Source organism: Vulpes vulpes, chromosome 8, assembly GCF_048418805.1.
Source record: "Vulpes vulpes isolate BD-2025 chromosome 8, VulVul3, whole genome shotgun sequence".
NCBI lineage: Eukaryota > Metazoa > Chordata > Mammalia > Carnivora > Canidae > Vulpes > Vulpes vulpes.
The window spans coordinates 86431822-86450817 of record NC_132787.1 but is presented as its reverse complement, the minus strand read 5'-3'; the positions used below and the strand labels follow the sequence as shown (position 1 = coordinate 86450817).

At 36.4% G+C, this 18996-nt stretch overlaps 1 protein-coding gene across 6 annotated transcripts in view; it reads right to left on the bottom strand.

Moving 5' to 3' along the window:
* MEMO1 (mediator of cell motility 1) overlaps positions 1-18996 on the bottom strand; it is a 123983-nt gene that overhangs the window by 55646 nt on the left and 49341 nt on the right. For all 6 annotated transcript variants that reach the window (XR_012003184.1, XR_012003183.1, XM_072767374.1 and 3 more), the window contains one exon: positions 9712-9793. Coding sequence is in view for 4 of the 6 variants with exons in the window: in XM_072767374.1 (XP_072623475.1) it covers positions 9712-9793 (82 nt within the window). In the remaining 2 variants the exon portion in view is untranslated. The remainder of the gene's footprint in view (positions 1-9711; positions 9794-18996) is intronic.

Here is an 18996-nt window from a genome sequence, read left to right as displayed (position 1 = left end):
TATATATTTCAAATGTATCCAAATGTACACTTTAAATAAATATATGCAGCCATATGTTAATCCTACTACAATAAAGCTCTTTTTTAAAAGGATCACCATTTGATCTAACCTAAGCTATGAATGGAGAAAAAGAGATTCACTTAAGTCAATCACAACAATATAGGATAGCAGTATGCTTAATCAAGAGGTAAGGAATACGGAATCTACACTGAGCATAGTGAAACCACTGCAGGCTTTGTTGGTTGGATTAGGTGTAGTCACTCTATCCATAAATCCAGCAAGAGAGCCTATCAAGTTGCTTCAGTATAGCACTATTCTCACAACACAGTTCTAATCTTAGCCAGAAGAAATGTTAAGTTGTTCTATGGCTCAGCACATTCAGTTTTGCTGATCTTAATATTCTAGCCTAACCAGGGGCTCAAATTTTTTTCCAGTTATGGCCCCAGTCTTCCAGTGCCCAACACCCCAAGACTGACTACTTCAGATTCCTAATAGCTGCTCCTGATCATAACATTACTGGCTCCCTCTTGTCAAATTCATAAATATGCTATCTTGTCCAGCCACGTGGGCCTTAAAAACCACTTGATCCATCAAGATCTGCCCTGGTCTGTCTCAAACGTGCAGAACAATATGTCATGTTTTCAATAACTGCTTTGCTCTCAGCTGTCACTTATATCCTATCCCTTCCCATCCCAACCCTTGTCGTTTAAGTTGGTCCTTCCATCTTAGATCTGCTTCTCAGACTTAACTCCTATTTGCCATTCTTGAATTTAAAGGCTCTGATCCCCAGTCCACACTCTGATCTCTCAGTCTTTGTCTCAATCAGTCCAATCCTGTGCTACCTAAGCACAGTTCTTAAAAGCCATAAAGTCATCTTAGAAACACTGGATTATTGAAGTATAGGTAGAATAGAAATACTAAGAGTAGAGAGGTAAAGGCACAAAGGAAGAGCATAAAGGTTGAAGGAAGAACATGAGCAAATGTCCAAGTACATGATGTAGGTGAGAAAATATGAGACTGGCCTGAGTGAAATAAGTAGTGTTAAGCCACAGTCAGACTTGATAAAACAAGTAAGTAAAAAACTGCTGTATATTCTGGAGCAAGGTAGTGACAATACAAAACTGTTATTAGTCTAGTACTGAAAAACATGAGATCAGAGATCAGAGGCAGGAGGTGTTAAGTGGTGCTGTGGCCTGAGGTAGTAAAAGTCATGGTCTAGAAAGGTCCCAGTGCCAGCAGGAAATGAGACATGAATGGTCTACAGTCTAAAAAAAACCTGACATATCTTAGTGACCAAGTAGGTACAGAGGGACAAGGAAGAGGAGAGGGTAGAGGGCAATTATGATAATGGTAATAACTAACATTTACTGAAAGCTTACTCTGTGTCCCTCATCCACATTATTCAAATTAGTAGCTCATTTAGTCCTCACACCAACCTTACAAGATAGGAATCATTGTTTTTCTTTTATAGATGAAGAAACGAAAGCAGAAAGGTTAAGAAACTTCCTCAAGGTCACACAAATACTGACTACACCAGGACTTAAAGGTCGGCAGTAGAGTTCCAGAACCCATTCTTAACCTCTATCTATTTTAAGGAACAAAGAAAGGTTTCCATGGGGTAGGAAAATCAACAACCTTATAACTAGAAGAATACCATATATCCTATAGGACTGTAGGGAAAGTGGGTGCTTTTGAAAACATTATTAGGGATTCCTGGGTGGCTCAGTGGTTTGGCGCCTGCCTTCAGCCCAGGGCATGATCCTGGAGTCCCGGGATTGAGTCCCACATCAGGCTCCCTGCATGGAGCCTGCTTCTCCCTCTGCCTGTGTTTTTGCCTCTCTTTCTGTGTCTCTCATGAATAAATAAGTAAAATCTTAAAAAAAAAAAAAAAGAAAGTATTTAAAATTTCAAAAAAAGAAAACATCAAAAAAAAAAAAACATGATTAAGGTAAGTATGTTTTATAATAGAACTCAGATTTCATGGTTTCAGTCCTTTCTGAAGTTGAGGACTTAAAAGCCTGCTTGAAACAAAGACAAAATAGTTGCAAAAAAGGGAGAGAGAGTTTTAATCTTAATAGAGAATATATTGCAGAATATATTTTTAAAAATCATTAAGTGTACCATCCCTCTTAGCCCACATAATGAGAAACTCTACTTCATGAAAGGACTATGATTATAGCCAAAGAAAAGAATTTCTAGGGACACCTGGGTGGTTTAGCGGTTGAGCGCCTACTTTTGACCCAGGACATGATCCTGGAGTCCCGGGATCGAGTCCCACATCGGGCTCCCTGCATGAAGCCTGCTTCTCTCTCTGCATCTCTTATGAATAAATAAGTAAAATCTCTTTTTAAAAAAATTTCTAGGGATCCCTGGGTGGCACAGCGGTTTGGCGCCTGCCTTTGGCCCAGGGCGCGATCCTGGAGACCTGGGATCGAATCCCACGTCGGGCTCCCGGTGCATGGAGCCTGCTTCTCCCTCTGCCTGTGTCTCTGCCTCTCTCTGTATGTGTGTGTGTGTGTGTGTGTGTGTGTGTGTGTGTGTGTGACTATCATAAATAAATAAAAATTTTAAAAAAATTTCTAGTACTTTCCTTTATCCTGGCCCAGATACATGGTAATGAAGAGAGTCATGGTAATAACCATCAAATCTCAGCACTAATCCTCTGCTCCTAGACCTTTTTTGCTAATACGAATCTTTCTACATATTTGTGGAAACAATGTTTCATTAAGAGATCACTCAAATAAAGTGAGTGTTCACTATGGGAACATCTAAGGTTTTTTTTTTTCTTTGTGCATAATAGTCAGAAGAGCATTGAAAATGTGAGCTCTACAGATACTTGAATACACATCATAAAAGTGTATCCTAATCAGTCTTTCACAAGCTCTTATAACCTTAATGCAAAGTCATCCCTGAGAGTTTTTCCAGGTCACTCTGGTTCCCAATGTAACCTCAATGAAGGCAAATTCAAAATTATACTTTAATGCCTATCATTTCTCATTAGTCTAAAACCATGCCTTTAAAAACTGATCCTTCCTGTAACAAAATATTTTGCTTTTCCCTTTACTCTTACACACCCTTTATATCACCAAGTCTAGCTCCTAATCTTCCGAATTTCTGTGCCCCATACAGAGCTGCAATCGAATGAGGATACAAGGCCACTGTCCATGGTCACTCACTAGTTAAATGACAGTTCCCACAGCAACCTTGCAGTGTGGGTATAATTTAAATAATTTAAATTCCTATGTCAGGAAGATTACCAATTACTACATGACATGAACTTTCACTTGTTCATTCTGAGACCTTCAAGGTTATAGGTGAATTGCATAAAGTGTGAATGCCAAGAGTCTACCACACATTCTCTGAGAGGCTTTTCATCAAAGAGGATATAGAGAACAATTTAAAACACACACACACACACACAGACACACACACACACATCCCACACACACCTGGATTCAACAAAATCAGATTCTCATAGCCCTAGTTCTACTTAATAGTGGCAAAAATGCAAAATAAAAAGATTGGACTAAATGAAATGAGAAGATGGGACCAGATGAAACAGTAAGAAAAGTCTTTAAGATCTACTTACAGTAAACTATGATCTAGAGCTAGAAACTAAACTTAAAAACACTTGTTAGTATCTGGAATCCACCTGAACAACAACTGGCTCAAGCAGCCTCCAAAAGCAGCAGCTTCACAATGACACTCTCCATTTAGTTTCACTGGACCTCATCTTTCATTCTCTTATTTCCATAGGCATTCCTCAAGGGCCAAGATTCCTGCTTCATTAAAAGAATATTAGATAATTATATCTTCAAAAATGTCCAGGTTAGAAAGTCATTATTCAGACTATTTTATTTTTACAACATGTTTGGAATCTCACAAATATTAAGCAAACAATATTATAAACTAAGGAAAGTTATTAAAGTTATTCAAGTCAAATAAGAATACACTAACCACAATGTTGCATATCCAGATTGTTTTACTGCTGGAATATACAGGACCTGAAATACTGCCATGAATAACCTAACTGCTTAAAATAAACAAGGACTAGAAATAAACAAGTTGCAGGAACTTAAATTAACTATATTTATTTAGATTCACTGTGTCACCACACTGGTAGAGCTCAACAGGTATATTTCACTATATGTAAACTGGTCTTCTATATAAATGTTTCCTGGCTTTTAAGTTTTCAAAACTTAAAACTAAGTTTTTATATTAAAAATAATACATGCACACAGTGTAAAAAAGTCAAACCATAAAGAAGGGTATACAATGAAAAGTGAAAGTATCCTTTACTCCATACTACTACTATTAGGTTCACTACTAACAAATCAAACTCTGGTTTAAATGTATGAGGCAGGCTTCAATAACCATAGTATCTGCTTTACTGTCTAAGTAAGCCCCCTTCCAATTATCTGATTATATTTTTATATTCAATAAGAGGTTTCTTAAGTGATGCATACTGAATATATAGTTCCATTCCAAGGGTTGCTAAGTTAATCCTACATAGTGCAAGATAACAATTTTGGCATTAAGGTGTCTGGCAGTCATAGTAGGAAGGCTTTTGGAACCCTAGTTCATGAGATCATTTCAATATATCTCTGGGCAACATACTGTTTCCTACACCTCAAGACAGTAAGGTTGTCCTATATTCAACCAAAGGACATTTTTTTTTGACATTTTTAAATCAAATTAAATTCTTTTGAATTTAATTAAAAAATGCCTATATGCCATACAGATTAGAATCATTAAGATTGATCATTAGTTGGTTTATGGGTCAATATTTATTCTCTAACAACATTATTCTATTTACTATATACATCAATATACAAACAAGCAATCTGTTTAAGCAGTTTTAAAAGTATGCTATCTAGGTTCTGAATTACTTGTTTCTTAAGGCTCCCCTTACATGATTTATGCCTAAGAAGGCAAAAATCTAAGAAAAGCTGGTCCTAGAGAGCTAAATTTTATAAAAGTTAAAGAATGTTTTTTAGGAGCACCTCACTGGTTCACAATAGAGCATGCAACTCTTGATCTCAGGATTGTGAGTTCAAGCCCCATGTTGGGCGTAGAGATTACTTAATATCTTAAAAGTTTAATAGATTTGATTTGAATTAAAAGTAGGAATCTTAAATTTTCTAATTACTAGATAAGCATGTTCTAACAAAGACCCTTTTGTGCCTATAGAACAATAAAATATTAGTTGTTGCTTTTCTACCTAAAAAAAAAAAAACCAAAACTCTAGAAAGGAAAATAATTACTTCTGGAAACTATATACTAAGATTAATTTGACTATAATTTAAAGTTTTCATATGTTAACAAAATGGAGATTGTATTACATATGCATAAATATAATTACAAAGTCATTATATAACAGAAACACACAGACCAAAGCCAAAACTATTTACAAATACTCATTTTAAAACCTAAGGTAGGGCAGCCTGGGTGGCTCAGCAGTTTAGCGCTGCCTTCAGTCCAGGGCATGATCCTGGAGACTTGGGATCGAGTCCCACGTCAGGCTCCCTACATGGAGCTTGTTTCTTCCTCTGCCTGTCTGCCTCTCTCTGTGTGTCTCTCATGAGTAAATAAATAAAAATCATTAAAAAAAAAAAGGAACTATTTCAAAAATAAATAAAACCCAAGGTAACTTGGAAATCTTTTACAAATCCATATACTTGTGACTTAGACTCAAACATTTCATTTCCCAGGCTACTGCCAATTTCAACCCAAAAGCTAAATATAAAAAGGAAATGAATCTAGCTACATTTTCATGAATAACTAAACTTGACTTTATAGATTGTTTTAGCACAGTTCCTACATTTGAAACAAGTTTTAATTAGGAAGGTAGCATGCAATAGTCAAATACCAGCAAAGTGATGAGAATGACATAGAACCTATGTCACAAGTCACTATAAAGATGTGATTGATTATTAATCCATTGTTTCTTTTTTTTATCCATTGTTTCTCACCCAATCAAGGATTACACAAACTTCCCTCCCTTATCCCTGAATCAAGGAGAGAGCTCCTGCTGCCTATTTCATCCACGACTCTTCCCCTTGTACATGCCACTCCAGCTACCTCATCCTCCTCACTTTTCCTCAAATACACTAAGCATATCCTGCTGCAGAGCCTTTGTACTTGCAGTTCCTCAACTTGAAAACCTCCTCCCTCAATAGCCGCATAATCTCTCTCTTGAATTATTTAGGCTCAAATGTTACCTTATCAGGGAGATCTTTTCTTACTATCCTACATAAACTAGCACCTCCCTACCCATACTGTCAGTCTCAATCTTATCAGCTTTATTATTCTTAGCATCCATTAGCACCTGATACAATATACAGGCATGCCTTGTTTTATTGTCCTTTTCTGTATTGTGCTTCACAGATACTGCTTTAAAAAAAAACAAAAAACAAATTGTGAAGGCTTGTGGTAACCTCAAATCAGACAAGTCCACTGGTGCCAATTTTCCAACATTTGCTCACTTCATGTCTCTGTGTCACATTTTAGTAATTCCTGCAATATTCCAAACATTTTATATTATTATATTTGTTAAGGCCATCTGTGATCAGTGATTATAACTTACTGAATGGTTAACATTTTTTAGCAATAAGTATTTTCTAATTAAGGTATATACACTGTTTTCATACAATAATGCTATTGTACACTTAATAGAATACATTACAGTGTAAACATAACTTTATCCACCAGGAAACAGATTCATTTGGCTTTTTTTATTGTAATACTCGTTTAATTGCAGTCGTCTGGAACCAAACCCACAATATCTTTGATGTATGCCTGTAATTATTTGTTTACTGTTTGTTTTCCCAAGTACTAAAATGTAAGCACCAAGAAAGTAGCAATTTTAGTTTATTCAAAATGCAGCATTAGGGAGCAGTCCAAGATGGCAGCAAAGGCTGATCCTGAACTCACCTCCCATGGACACACCAAATCTACTGCTACATAAGGTATGGTTCCCTCTGCAAAAGACCAGAAAACTAGCCGAATACCTCCTTTGCATGATAAAACTGTCACATCAAGATGGGAAAAGAAGGCAGATGCAGCCTTGTCAGAACCCCATCCCTGGCACTGGGACCCACAATCAGGAGGCATCTCACAAACCCAGAGTTTCTTCCTGAGGAAGGAAGGGTTCACAACCCACATCAGGTACACCAATTCCTGGGAAGTGTAACAGAGAGATGAATCCCCAAAACAACCAGGAAATCCAAAGGCTATAGGAAACTGAGATACTTCTCCTAAAGGGCTCACATGCAGACTCATGTTACCCTGGAAACCAGCACAAAAGCAGCGATTTGAAAAGTGCCTAGACAAAATGTGAAGGAGATTCACTGACTAATCTTAAAACATCAGAGAGACAGGGACCTGTTGCAACTCTCTCCAGGGACAGAGGCACCCATGGGGCAACCTAGCCCTGTGCTCTCCTGCGGCCCTGCAAAAGCTGTGTCTGCACCAACCACGCGCTCTCCTGTGGCCCTGCTAAAGCTGGCGGGCACATGCAAGTCTACACAGAGGACACTCCTTGATCAGCCGCTCTGGTGGCCTGGGGAGCTTGAGTTCCTGGGTCCAATAGGGCTGCAACAATTGAAGAGACAGTTCTTGGCAAGCTATCACCTCCAGGGCATCAAAGAGACAGCACTTTGAAACACATCCCTAGTCTTTCTGTGAAACAAGCCTATTTACTTGTCCCAGAGCTTCAGCCTGAGGGGCAGACTTCACATTTGCCATACACCTAGAGGCTGTGAAGATGCTTTCAAGGAAAGGAGGCCAGGGGATACCATCTTTATGCTCTCCCTAAGCCTTACTTGTAGTTAGTAGTAGTAGTCACTTAATAGTAATCTAACTACATTTCACCAGTACCTCCCAGAGAGGAGCTTATACACTCCTCTGAAGCCCTGATTTTTGCCAATGTCACCCCAGAGGACACCTTTAGATTACCTGGTCTGGAGGCCAACAGGGTTTTTACAACTACAGTCCCACAGGACTATCTACGTTGGCGTATTTTAAAACCTGCTGCCTGAGGGTCTGGCTTCTAATTAGCGCATAAGTAGGGGGTGCCTAAGATCCACCTCCTTCAGAATACTGACAGGTCTTGACACACCCTCAACAACTAGGACTTATCAAGAATAAATCAGGCTGCTTAGACAATCACAAAGGTTTCAGAGACAATGAAGAGCTAGGGCCAGGTTGAAAGATAAGGTCCATCTCCTATACAAGGCTACTCTTTGAAGAATCATACATAGAAACAAACACAGGGAAGTCAAGCAAACTGAGGAAATAGGAATATGTCCCAAATAAAAGGATAAGATAAAACCTCTCAAAAGAACCTTACTGAAACAAAAAGCAATACTAAAAAGAACACCCGGCATTTAGCTGGGTACACACATATTTGCTGAATGAATAAATAAATAATAGCTTAAGTTATTATACTAAAACTTTCTAAAGATTTTAACTCATTTAATCATCAAAAAACTATATGAGGTACTATAAATATTCCAATTTTACCAACAAGACAAAAGCATAAGGGATTAAGGAACTTGTCTATCACATACCTTAGAAGTGGTACAGTAGCCTCCTTTATCTATTAAATGAGATCAAGTTAGATCATACAAATGGAGCATTTAACAAAATGTTTGGCACATTAAATATCTAGCATTTGTGGAATACTTAATTATGTGCCAGACATTAATGTAGGCTCTTTATGTGTATTTACTTATTTAATTCTCATATTGTTCAATAAGTAGATGCTATTATTATTTTCACTATTTTTTCTTTATTGGGGCACCAAATCTAACTCAACTGAAGTTACATAAAAGACACTGCTGTGAAAGAAATGGGACAAACTCCAACCTTTACTTTTCTCAGAAAACAGTTAACATGTGCTTTAAAAAATGTGTTTTGATGAGCAGCTGCCTTTGGCTCAGGTCATGATCCTGGAATCCAGGATCAAGTCCTGCATCGGACTCCCACATCGGGCTCCCGCATCGGGCTCCCGCATCGGGCTCCCGCATCGGGCTCCCCGCAGGGAGCCTGCTTCTCTCTCCACCTGTCTCTGCCTCTCTCTCTGTGTCTCTCTCATGAATAAATAAATAAAATCTTTAAAAAAAAAATGTGTCTTGAAAGTTAGCACTGGAAACCAAATCAAAATGAACTGAATTCATATCACATACAGACCACACCATTAACTATATTTGTTAACCTGTAGTTCTAAAAAGCCTTTGAATCTAAAAGATTCAAAGACAAAACATTTTCTTCATTAAAACAAAACAAAACAAAACAAAAAAACACTACCCCTTCCCCAAATATCTGGTTGCTACTCCATATTGCATGGTGTTATGATTAACACATCTTTTTCATTATAAGGAAAAAGTCAGCTGAATTAAAGTAGATCATTTTATTATTTAAAACAGAACTTACTCAGTTACATCAATCTAAAATCACCAACTTTATGCACTGCAAATCACCCTCCACTGTAAAAGTCAGTTTTACTACCAAAATCAAATTTTAAAATTACTGTACCTGAGAAATTCCTTTATCCTTAAATTAAAGTGAAAGCTAAAGGAATCATGAAAATAATATATAATTTCTTCAGCTCAACATAGCATTTGTTTTTTAATTTTTTAGTTCCATCTGTAGATACTATATTAATACTTAACATATGAAACATTCTGGGTAAAGACCCTTAAAACTTACGGTGCAATAATGGCTCTAGCGGGTCTTTTTGTAGACTGAACTTGTGAGAGCCAACCTTCTAGCTGTGCATTCAGCTGTGGTCCTATAAAAAGAGAAAGAGGGAAGGTGGAGTTAGCAGAGAAATGTACCATCTATAACCATCCATGACACAAAGTCCTTATTGAACTTATTTGGGACTAAAATAACTTAATGGACAGTGGGATCATTAGTTTGGACATTAACATTGGAAACTTAACCAACTACTAAGCAAGCCATAGATAAGGCCACATACTGATTAAACAAAATCTGCTTTTATACATTTACTTATTTACAACCATCTTCATTCCAGAACAACAATACAATCTACGATTTGAGGCACAAGAAACAAAAGACTGTTGGCATATGAAAATACTTGAGTGACTGATTTCAGAGCACCAAAACTTGCCTTAATCACTAATATCACATCCATGGAGTGATCATTCCCATACCCAAAACCTTTCCTTCTATCTACTCCAGTCTCTATTCTGGTAATCGCATTGATGACCAGTGACTGCATCATGTCAAAAATCTCAATTTCAAGCATCCCACTCTCCTCACTTCCTATCTTTCCAGTTCACTTCTAAAAATCTGTTATTGCCAAAAGATTTGGAATTATTTTCCCGCTATCCTTCATCTCCCTTCTTCTCTACCTCTTACTCAGCCTGAAAGCTGATGATCCATCACTATAATCATTTCCTTACCTATGCCCTCACTCTTCCTCATCACAATCAAATCAGTTAAAACCAACTTTCCATTTAACACAATACCCTTCACCTGTAGAGCTGAATGAGATGACAAGAAAATACCACATGAACTTTGATATTACACCCATAAATTTCAGCAGACCCTTAGCAAAGCTCAGAAGTCTATCATACTAACCTAGTCAATTTGCTCTCCCAGCCCTACGATAATTTCTTCTTATAGCTTCTCAATTTACCTTAAAGCCTCATCCTTCTCTCACTCCTAGCAGATGATCTTGCTTTTTCATTTTGTCAAGGAAAATCAGAAGATGGCCAACCATCCTTGTTTTTCCAGGACTTTCCCAGTTTAGCACTGAAAGTCTTGCATCTTGGGAAACCTCTTAGTCCTAGGCAAACCTGAACATTAGTCACCCTAAATTCAGATCAGAACTACTTCCTCTTCCTACCACTTATTCTGTTTACTCTCCTGTGTCAACACACTGGCCTTACTCCTATCAAAAGTCAAGCAAATTATTTCTGCACTGGGTCCCATTGTTTTTCTTCTCAAGGACTCTGCTCCGGTAACACACCCAGTCACCTGCACTAACTTGTCCCTTTTTACTAGATCATTACCATTAACATGCAATTACAAAAGTAGATTGAGTTCCCCCCCAACTAACACCGATTTTTCTGGCCTCTTTTCTCTCTCTTTTTTTAAGCATTTAATCATAAAATATTTAAACATTACAAAAGATTCTAGGTAATAACAAACACCAATGTACCTACCCACCCCTAATAAATTTTAACATTCTTCTTTACTTAAGATCTTTGTTTATTAAGAAATAAAGTATTACAGACACACTTGAAAACCTTGCTGATCCCATTATACATTTCCCTCCTAAAAGGTAACCACTTTCTGATCTTGGTGTTTATCACTTCATTATACTTTTACTAATGAATATATCCATAAAAATATAGATTGTTCTGCATGTTTTTATTTTTTTAAAGATTTATTTACTTATTTATTTATGATAGACATAGAGAGAGAGAGAGAGGCAGAGACACAGGAGGAGGGAGAAGCAGGCTCCATGCTGGGAGCCTGATGTAGGACTCAATCCCGGGACTCCAGGATCGCGCCCTGGGCCAAAGGCAGGCACTAAACTGCTGAGCCACCCAGGGATCCCCAATGTTTTAAAAATATTATATAAATATACTGTGCATGTTCTATAATTTAATACTCAATATTATTTATAACAGGTACTCATGTTGATTTTGTAGCTCTAATTCAGTCACTTTCAATGCTGTATTATACCTTAAGAATATACCAAAATTTATCTATTCACTCTCTTCATAAACATTTGCTATTTCCACTGTTAATATGCAATGTTACAAGGCTCTTACATGAGTTTTCTGGAAGACACCCAGCTGGCTCTGTCAGTTGAGCAACTAACTTGATTTCCACTGTCATGATCTCAAGTTTGTGGGATGAGCTCTGCATTGGGGTCCACACTCAGTGGGAAGTCTACTCAGGATTCTCTCTCACCCTCTCCTTCTGTCCCTCCCCACCACACCTGCTTGCTTAGTCTCTCAAATGAATAAATCTCTTTTTTTAAGAGTTTTTCTGGGATTTAACTAGAAATAAAAGTACTGGATCATAGAGTATGCACATCTTTAACTCTACCAGAACACTGCAAATTGCCCAGTAAAGTAGCCAAATCAATTTACTCATCAGTGTAAGGGCATAAAAAAATGAGAAGTTTAATTCTCATTGTAAGGGAAGAATGGGATGCCTGCCTGGCTCAGTTGGTGGAACACCTGATTCTTCATCTTGGGGTTGTAAGTTCGAGCCCCACATTGGACATGGAGCCTATTTTAAGTAATTAAAGTGGGTAGGTAGGTAGGTAGGTAGGTAGATAAAAAAGATACCCCCATATTTTTCTTGGAGCACTTTCTCTAGAAGAGTTGTAATTATAAATTCTTTCTCTATCCTTCTGAAATATATGTAAATCTTTTTAAAAGCTAAATAAGCTTCTAGGAGCTCCTGCTGGCACAGTCAGTAGATCATGCAACTCTTGATCTCAATATCCTGAGTTCAAGCCCAACATTGGGTGTAGAGCTTACTTTAAATAATACATAAATAAGAAAGCAAGCAGGCTACTAACAGCAACCCAGGGCTAGCTCAAGGACCTAGTAATCACCTCTTTGAAATGTGATTTGCACCAGGGGAGAGAATACCCTCTTTTTGTCAATTTCTGTGGGAAGACAGGAACCTAACTAGCTGGCCACCTAACTCCAAGCTGCAAAATTTACCTCCTATCATAAGAATACAAATACACATTTAGCCAGTTAACAAATACATATTGTCATCCCAATTACCAAGTGACTTAGAATGATGCATGGGTGTGATATCTTGCTATTAAGTCCCCCGACTTGAGCACTAAGTAGTGCTCTCAATTTACCTTGAAAACATGTATGTAATGGTTGTATCTGCTTGGACATATAAAAGGGTAAGCTCTCTTTAGATCTTTGCAATCTCTTAGCAGATTGCCTGTGATGTGCTTCACATTCTGGCTCAATGCTTATTCAAGAAAAAAAATCATTTTCTTTCTCTTCTGCCTTTGAAGAAAGGTCTTCTTGAAATGGAGGTTTTAGTTCATATTTCTCCAACATCAGGAATGGTTAAAAATTCCCACTTCTCTTCATTTTTACCAATATTTCATACTGTCAGAATTTTTTTATTTTTTGGCAATATGATAAGTATGAAATAGTATCCCCTTACTTCTTCTAATTTGTTTTTCCCTGGTATCCATTGAGATTAAATATCTACTGGCTTGGATATCCCCCTGTACATAATAGGACTATATACATAAACAAGTCATATAATGAACAGTCCATCTGTAAAAGGGCAAAGTACAAAAAAGTTCTGATTTCAGCAATGTCGTTTATTTTAAAAACGTAAATTTAAGACAATTCCAAAAAATATATATTACATAACCTCATTAATAACTCAAGGAAAAAGAGCTCAGATTTTCAATATAAATTCTTAGCTGCCTAATAAATTTCATATTAACTTAAAATAAGTATTGCTCTAAGTATTTCCACAGACAGAAGTTTATAAAATAGAAACTGGATAATGGATAAAAGCAAAGAACATATTATTTCCCAATTTAGCCACTCTACTGCCACCAAATTTACTGATTTTAAGCACTAAATCAAGCGCTTTTAGCGGTCCCTCTATTAAAAGGACCAATTTCCTCAGGAGAATCCCAAGGTAAAAACTAAACTCCAAGTTTCTCAATTATCTTTGAATATGACAACTAAGCATATCTATTTACTATGGTTGCTTAATTGTTGATCTATAAAGTATCGAGGAAAAAAATAATTTGAGTTCTTCCAGAGAGGCTGATACTTGGCAATATGGTATCCTTAATACATGAAGATGATGAACAAAATATGTTTTGTGTTTCAAATACCACTGGATTTGAAGGCACACTGAAGAGTAGAAAAATCAGAAATACTGTTAAATCCTAGCAAAACTAACAGCTGTCTGATCTTGCCGAGAGGGATAAATGGGCATTTTCTTCTTTGGATAAGATACTAAAAGCAGGTACCCAAAAGATCAATGAACAGCTATTTCCTTAGGAAACAGACAATAAATCATACTGCAATGCAACTTAATAACACATACACACCCCTCATCAGCCTTGCTTTTCCTATGCAACTCATTAACAGAATCATTCTAAGATATGTAATGAAGTAGTCAAATTGGTTTTCTACACTTTTCTGTTTGGCCTGCTGTTCCTCTTCTTTGCAAACAAAAAATTTCCGTTCAATGGCCTGCTCACTCTGAAAAAAAATCATGTGTTCTCTAAGTTCTTTTCTAATAAATAAATTAGCACATCATGGGCTTTCCTATGACCAATAATGTTTTAATGTCATAAATAACATTTGCCTTCATTTATTAACTGAATAAATATTTATGGAACACCTATTTATGTGCCAAGAAATGGAACAGATGCTGTAGTTATAGCAATAAAAAAAGACAGATGTGATACCTGCCTTCATGGAGCTTCTATCAGTGTCTTAAATACAAAGAGTATCTGAAAGATAAAAACTTCAGACAATGGGAAAATCTAAAACGGAAAAACTTTTGGTTAGAAGAGGAATCTTCTAGTATTGTTCAAAATATCCCACATATATAAGGAATGAACAGGGTGCTTGGGTGGCTCAATCAGTTAAGCATATGCTTTCAACTCAGGTAATGATCCCATGGCCCTGGGATGGAGCCCTGCATCAGGCTCCCTGCTTCACAGGGAGTCTGAATCTCCCTCCTCCTCCTCTGCCTGCTGCTCCTCCTACTTGTGCTGTCTCTCTGTCAAATAAATAAAAATCTTAAAAAAAAAAAAAAAAGGGAATGGCTAACTGCCACAATTTTTTAAACCATTCTTTTTAAATGGTATCTGCCTATTGACACAGTAAACTTAATTCCATGAGATTGGTTAAGGCCAAGTAACAAGAGAGAAAGCAGAAGCAAAAATTACAAATTCAAACAAAAGTATGCTGTCAGCACCTAGTATTTTGTTGGCAATCATCCTATGAAACCTATTCAAATTAAAAAACTAAACTGTAGTCAAAAAATAATAAGATAATTTATGCTTGATTTTTTTTTTATAACAGTGGCTGCTGGATCTCTGAATTTCACGGGCCAATAAAACTTCAAAAATAGGAGGAAACAACAGAGTTGCCACTTTTTCATTTTACCAAGAAAGGACACTTAAAACATATCAAGTATTTATTTATGATCACCATGACTTCATAAAATAATATCAAAAAGATGAGCACAATTTTAACATAATCTCAGTACTTTAAACTGAATAAATTAATCACATTTCATTGACTGCAAGATACTGTCAGTATTACTATGCACCATTATTTATTTATTTACCACTAAGAAAGAAAAATAAAGGGGCACCTGGGTGGCTCAGTGGTTGAGCATCTGCCTTTGGTTCAGGCCATGATCCTGGGGCCCTGGGATCAAGTCCCGCATCAGGCTCCCCATGGGGAGCCTGCTTCTCCCTCTGCCTGTGTCTCTGCCTCTTTCTCTGGGTCTCTCATGAATAAATAAATTCTTTAAAAAAGAGGGACAACTGGGTGGCTCAGTGGTTAAGCGTCTGCCTTTGGCTCAGGGCATGATCCCAGATCCCAGGATCGAGTTCCAGATCAGGCTTCCTGCATGGAGCCTGCTTCTCCCTCTGCCTGTGTCTCTGCCTCTCTCTGTGTATCTCTCATGAATAAATAAAATTTTTTTAAAAAATTCTTTTAAAAAGAAAGACCAAAAAAAAATAATAAAACCCTCCCATTTTGGGGTGCCTAGGTGGCTCAGTCTGTTAGGCATTTGCCTTTGGCTCAAGTCATAATTCCAGGATCCTGGGATCAAGCCCTGTATCAGGGCTCCCTACTCCACAGAGAGCCCGCTTCTCTCTCTCCCTCTGCCTGCTGACCATCCTGATCCTCCTGCTTGTGCTTGCTCCCTCTCTCTCTCTCAAATAAATAAATAAAATCTCTTTTAAAAAAAAAAAAAAGCTCCCAATTAAACTAGGACATATGGTTTCTTTTCACTTAGAATTTTTTTATTTTTTGAAAAAGCTCTTTTAAACTTATTTAGACGTGAATTATGATAAATACTCATGTTTATATTTTAAAAAGAAAAATAAATTCAAAGTAGTCTTTTTTGAAAAAAAAGATTGTATTTATTTACTCATGAGAGAGACAGAGATAAAAGACAGAGACTTCGATCCCAGGACCCCGGGATCATCACCTGAGCCAAAGGCAGACAGACGCTCAACCACTGAGCCACTCAACTGCCCCAAATTCAAAGAAGTCTTAAAAATGTCTTCAAACTCACAATCTGATTAGCTAAGTTGCTTTTTAACTCACAGTCATTAGTACTCCTTGTTTTTCCATAAAATCATCCTCTGTACCATTTGGATAATTAGTGATGCAATATTTTTTTTTTAAGTGTTCTATTGCTTCTGGGATTCTCATCCAAACAGTGACTGTACAAATTCCCATGCCATACATTTCTTGATCTTACAAAAGGTGCCACCAGAAGATGTAACTAACTATAGGTTTCGGAAGACAACTCAGGAATCATGAACTATTCATAAATGATCCTTAAATAGTACATTAACTAAAAGATCAGTGGGTTGCGGTTGTCAAGTCATGCAAGCAGGATTAATTCTTGAGTTCACATATATGTAGACAGTGGCAACTATTTCACAACCAACAATGATGGTTAGGTGCCACCAATTATAAAATAAGTCAATTCTAGAAATGTTAAAATGTGGAAAAATATACATCTTAAAATTGATAAAATACAGTAGGCACTATGAAAACTACACTCATTAAAAAAAAAAAAAAGAAAACTACACTCACTACAAGTTTCTCGTATTTATTTCAATGCAGAACAGCAAAAAAGTTCACTGAAAACCAGCATTTGAGACCAGTACTTCTCACTACAATGGAAAATGTTTCTGAGAAGCCTTACCAACTATAATAACTCATTTAATTTTAAAAGCAACATTTCAACAGTTCTTCCCAAATCCTCTCTCTCATTATTGATACTGTAAATGTGACACACACCTAAAATGTATTACTATGTTATTTACAAAACTTAGTATCTTATTTTTAGATACATCTCAAGGGATGTATATTATCTGTATACTATTATTTAATAGAATCTATGACAGGACTCCTCACACAAAAAATAGTATGCTCTTGGAACACAAGAATTATCACAATGAATCTAACCCCAACCTATCCAGAATATTATTGTATCAACCCGCAAAAAAATCCTTTGCTGTGAAGAACACTGATTGTTTTACTTGACAAAAACCTCAAAGGTTAGACCAAATCCAAATATCCTGGATTCCTTATTACCCACTAATTTATTTAAACATTTTAAGAATTTATTTACATTTTTTAGTTAAACTCTATAGTTCAGAATACAGTTGCATAGGGGCAATTAATCATCCAAAAAAACAACCATGGCGATCCCTGGGTGGCTCGGCAGTTTAGCGCCTGCCTTTGGCCTGGAGTCCCGGGATCGAGTCCCGCGTTGGGCTCCTGGCATGGAGCCTGCTTCTTCCTCTGCCTGTGTCTCTGCCTCTCTCTCTCTCTCTCTCTCTCTCTCTGTGTGTGTGTGTGTGTCTATAATGAATAAATAAATAAATATTTTAAAAACAACAACAACAACAACCATTAGTGTATACCAACCAATTCTTGTATTTGGCCAACTGGAAATCACTTACCACTCTTCTACCTACTCATATACAGTTTCTCAAAATTTTCAGAGTTAATACCAATTCCATTGGCATTTCATACCTAAAAGGGCTGCAACTTTTGGAGGATCACAGTCTATTTCTCTGCCCAATCATTTACAAAACTATAGTCTGAAAACAGGTTTAGCAATGATCTGCTTAATAGTCTCTTAATTTGGATTCTCTATTCCTACTCCTATTCTCTGTTTATAAACAAATTCCCTATCCCTACCAAATGATGTGATTAAATCCCTTGATAGTGACTGGCTGTAATATCTTATGTAAACTCTTTTTTGAGATCAAAATACTAACTTGTGTTTGTTATTTTTTATTACAAAAAGTATGTTCAGTATAGAAAATCAGGGGAACACATATTAAGGGGGGAATCAATAATCCAAAATTATAAAACTCACTGAAAATTAATATTTTCCTAATTTCCTTATAAATCTTTAAAATGATCTACAATTCTTTAATTTGCTTTTATTTACATAATAATATTATAGCATAAAAGCATTTCCCTATATTATGAACTCTTAATTAAAGACATTTTATGGTTAAGTAGCATTTGGTTGTGCGAATGGGTCACTTCTTTAAATATTACTCCAAAATAAGATATTAGGTTGTTTCCAATTTTTTGTACAATTATAAACAATTCTATAGTAAGTATCTCTATTTCATATTTAAATTTTATTTTTGAGATTCTCAAGGAAGGAATTACTATGTAAATCAGTATGAGCTGTTTTAAGATTTCAATACATATATTCAAAATGTTATTCAAAATTGCATCCATTCATAAGTTTGCACCATGCAATGACAATGCCGATTTTACCATAACCTCACCACTCTTAACAAAACAATATTTTGAAAGAGAAGGTCATTTAACCCATGCCTCCAGCTGATAAAAATTAAAATCTAATGCCCTTAGATTTAGCATTTCAAATTAAATATTTTATTTCTTCAACCAAACAATTTTAACTTTTCTTTTTTTGAGCAATTTTAACTTCTAAGAAAAATGTATTTTTGGCTTCTGAGATACTTATTTTCTACTTGGACCATGGAATAGCAACATGACTCTTGCCAGCCACAAGTTTTCCATTATCAAAGTTTAGCAAACAACTACTATCTATAGGTCTTTACAGAAGACAAGTCAAATTCAAAATCAAGCCTATTGTGTTGCATCATGCTGCTGCTTTAAATTACAATCCTGAAGATTTTGATATGCTCCTACCATTACATTTTTTTAACTAATGCGGTTCTCCTCTAACAAT